The following is a 3,197-nucleotide window of genomic DNA, read 5'->3' on the forward strand; positions in this document are numbered from 1 at the left end:
TAACATTCTGTGATTCTGTGATCTGCTGCATAGCAGCAGATTACTTTCTTAATGCACCGTACATTTTTAAAGATTGTCTAAGTTTTATATTTAAAACCTCCATTTTTAGTTGTGTGTTTCATTTACCTTGTCTAAGCACCTTAAAATTATTTCTAAGGTCTCCAGATTTAATTTTTTCCTTCTAATTGTCAGAGTTTATGAACAAATCTGGTTTTAATAGGTTCATATTCATTGCCCTTCATTTCTGTGTTCAGTTTTCAATATATAGTATCTAAAGAAATAGTAGTTAGATTTCTGTTTTATAGAAGCTTTAAAGAGATCAAGTTTGTTACAAAACTTGAACTAAACATTTAATTCCACTCGGAATAATTTTGAGTACGGGAAAACTGGTACTTCATTGTGTAGGTGTCTCTGTTGGAAGCATCAAGGTTAGTTTCAAGTAACTGTTGATGTTTTAGTTGTAGGTAAATTAAATAAATTATTTTGGAGTTTTTTTGTGTCACTACCTCAGTGCAGATGCAATTGGATTTCTTTCCCTCTGTTTAATATCAATTTTCTTACCCTTTTTTAGAGTCACCAGATGCTGATATTGCCATGGAGGTAGCTACATCAGAACAGCATGTTTCTGAGGCAATATATGATTGTGTTATCTGTGGGCAAAGTGGTCCTTCTACTGAAGACAGACCCACAGGGCTGGTTGTACTATTACAAGCATCCTCAGGTATGAGTGTGTGACTTGTTGGGCAAGTGGTGTGTCCGTAGCTTTTAGTATCTGTGCGTAAATAATACCGTCTCTCATGGAACCTGTGAAGACAGTCTCCTTTTTTTTTTGTGGATGATTCTTTGTGAGGAACTTGTGTAGGTCTAAGGGTACTGAGAAAATTTTTTAATGTTTGGGAAAAGAGACCTAGTTCCCTCGTAGTTCCTGTTAGGTTTTGCAAACCCAACAGTATATAACAGACCTTCAAGAAAATAGGTATCGAAAGAAAAATAAAATAGCATTGGTGTATCTATATGTATGTATGTATGTGTGTTTGTGTATGTATATATACACGTGATGTGCAAGTACAAAAGCACAGCTTTCAGTACTTAGTTTCTTTAACGATTTTTTTTTACTGTTTAACATCAGCAAAGGCATTGATTTATTTTTTTTTCCCTTAGTTGTTTAACCTAGTTATCCATTGCATTCTTTATTGCTGCTTTTCTTCATACAGTGTTAGGACAATGCCGCAATAGCACTGAGCCAAAGAAACTACCGACTACTGAAGAGGAGCAAATATACCCTTGGGATACCTGTGCAGCACTGCATGATGTGAGGCTTACAACTTTACAACGATACTTTAAAGATGTAAGTATTTCATATGAAAAATACTACCAGTCATGAAAAATTTGTGTAAAAAGGTAAATGAAATTACAACTTTGAGTCCACCTGGTTTCATTTCTACTTTTCATAGAATCATAAAATGATTTGGGTTGGAAGGAACTTTAAAAATCACCTAGTCCCAACCCCCCTGACACAGGCAGGGGCACCTTCCATTAGACCAGATTTTTCAAAGCCCCATCCAACCTGGTCTTGAACACATCTAGGGATGGAGCATCCACAAATTCCCTGGGCAACTTCTTCCAGTGTCTCACTATGCTCATACTTACAAGCATTTCTAATTTCTCATCTAAATCTACCCTCTTCAAGTTTGAAGCCATTACCCTTTGTCCTATCACTATAAGCTCTTGTAAAAAGTCACTTCCCAGCTTTCCTGTAGGTCCCCTTCAGATCCGGGAAAGCTACAATAACATCTCCCCAGAGCCTTCTCTTCTCCAGGCTGAACAACCCCAGCACTCTCAACCTGTCCTCATACAGGAGGTGTTCAAGCCCCTCGATCATCTTTGTGCCTCTCCTCTGGACCTGCTCCAACAGGTCCATGTCCTTCTTGTGTTGTAGAACACAATAAGTGAACACTTTGTCATTATGCAGTAGTTAGGAAGTGTTTACATTTTATAGGGCACTTCTTTTAAAAGTGGCATCTGGCTTTCCCCTTGTTATATTTTTGGCATTGGAATCTAGTATATCTACAGGCTGTATAGTTATTACATATCCATGTTCTCTGTAGAAGAAGGTGTTTTATAGTTTTGTGTGACCAAACAATAGAGATGTGGTTTTGCTGTCTTAGTACTTTCAAAATACAAGTTTTCTTGTGGCCATTCAGAGAACCTGATCAAAGAATTACTCTTAATCAGTTAAAAGTATTTTTGATAGCACAGAGTAAATGGAAAGAGTTATTTTTAACCTGTAACAATTTTCTGAGCCAGTACAGAGAACAGAAGGATGAGTGGATGGGAAGGAGGGACCAGCAGAATATTTCACCCTCTTCTGCTGAATCCTCAGCTCTGCACAATATTACTAAAGTTGAATTTTACATTGTTGCATTATTGTCTGGTTTGTGGTTCTGTTAGCCCAAAGACACATTACAGCTTTTCATATTTAGAGAGCCAATTCCTGTTCCTTAACAGGACCTGTTCAGTTGTGGAAGTGCTGCCTCTGTGTTTCATTGCTAGTATATGAAACAGCTATGTATGGTAATACAGAACTGTTTGGAGAAATCATTCTGGGGGAGAAGGATCTGTAACCTGTGATCCCAGTTTAGCTCTTATAGACTAGTGCCAGGTGACATACCAGCTAGTAAGCAGATCTAACTAATAATCAGGCATTAGAAACTTAATTATTAGCTTTAAAGAGGAAAAACCATGGCAGTTTAGTGTGCTAGCTTTCCTGTAATCTGTCATCCACAGATAATTGAAATTTGCCAACTGCAACCAAACTTGCTTATGTAGATTAATTTAACATAAATTTCATTATTGTTCTGATATGGTTTTAAAAATTGAGCAATGTTTTCAGAAAAGCAACATCTCTGAGGCAAATATTATCAATTTTCTTGCTAGAAAGTAAAACTTTTAAAGATGTAAGCAGGAAATTATTTTTTTTTTCTAGTTCAGAAACAAACCATGGACAAGCTTTTTTTCTTTTGCCATCAATGATGTTTCTTTATTGTTTCAAGTAGTTAACAAATGTTTATTCCTCCTGAAGAAAATAACAAAGCAGTACTGTAGCTTTATTTTTGCATGTTTGTGTGCTACAGCTATAAGGAGTTCCAAGCAAAATGTTACTCAAAAACATGATCTTGCTGAAGTGTCTCTTTCAC

General features: G+C 36.4%; 1 protein-coding gene across 1 annotated transcript in view; it reads left to right on the plus strand.

Annotated features, from left to right (window-relative positions):
- Positions 1-571: 571 nt before the first annotated feature.
- Positions 572-3,197, plus strand: part of LOC103769504 (E3 ubiquitin-protein ligase UBR3-like) — a gene marked incomplete at both ends in the record, with an annotated part of 40,878 nt that continues 38,252 nt past the window's right edge. Inside the window, 2 exons of the mRNA XM_008936704.1 lie at positions 572-721; positions 1,215-1,348. Coding sequence (XP_008934952.1) covers positions 572-721; positions 1,215-1,348 — 284 coding nt within the window. The remainder of the gene's footprint in view (positions 722-1,214; positions 1,349-3,197) is intronic.

This window comes from Merops nubicus, unplaced genomic scaffold (genome assembly GCF_000691845.1).
Source record: "Merops nubicus isolate BGI_N331 unplaced genomic scaffold, ASM69184v1 scaffold33623, whole genome shotgun sequence".
NCBI lineage: Eukaryota > Metazoa > Chordata > Aves > Coraciiformes > Meropidae > Merops > Merops nubicus.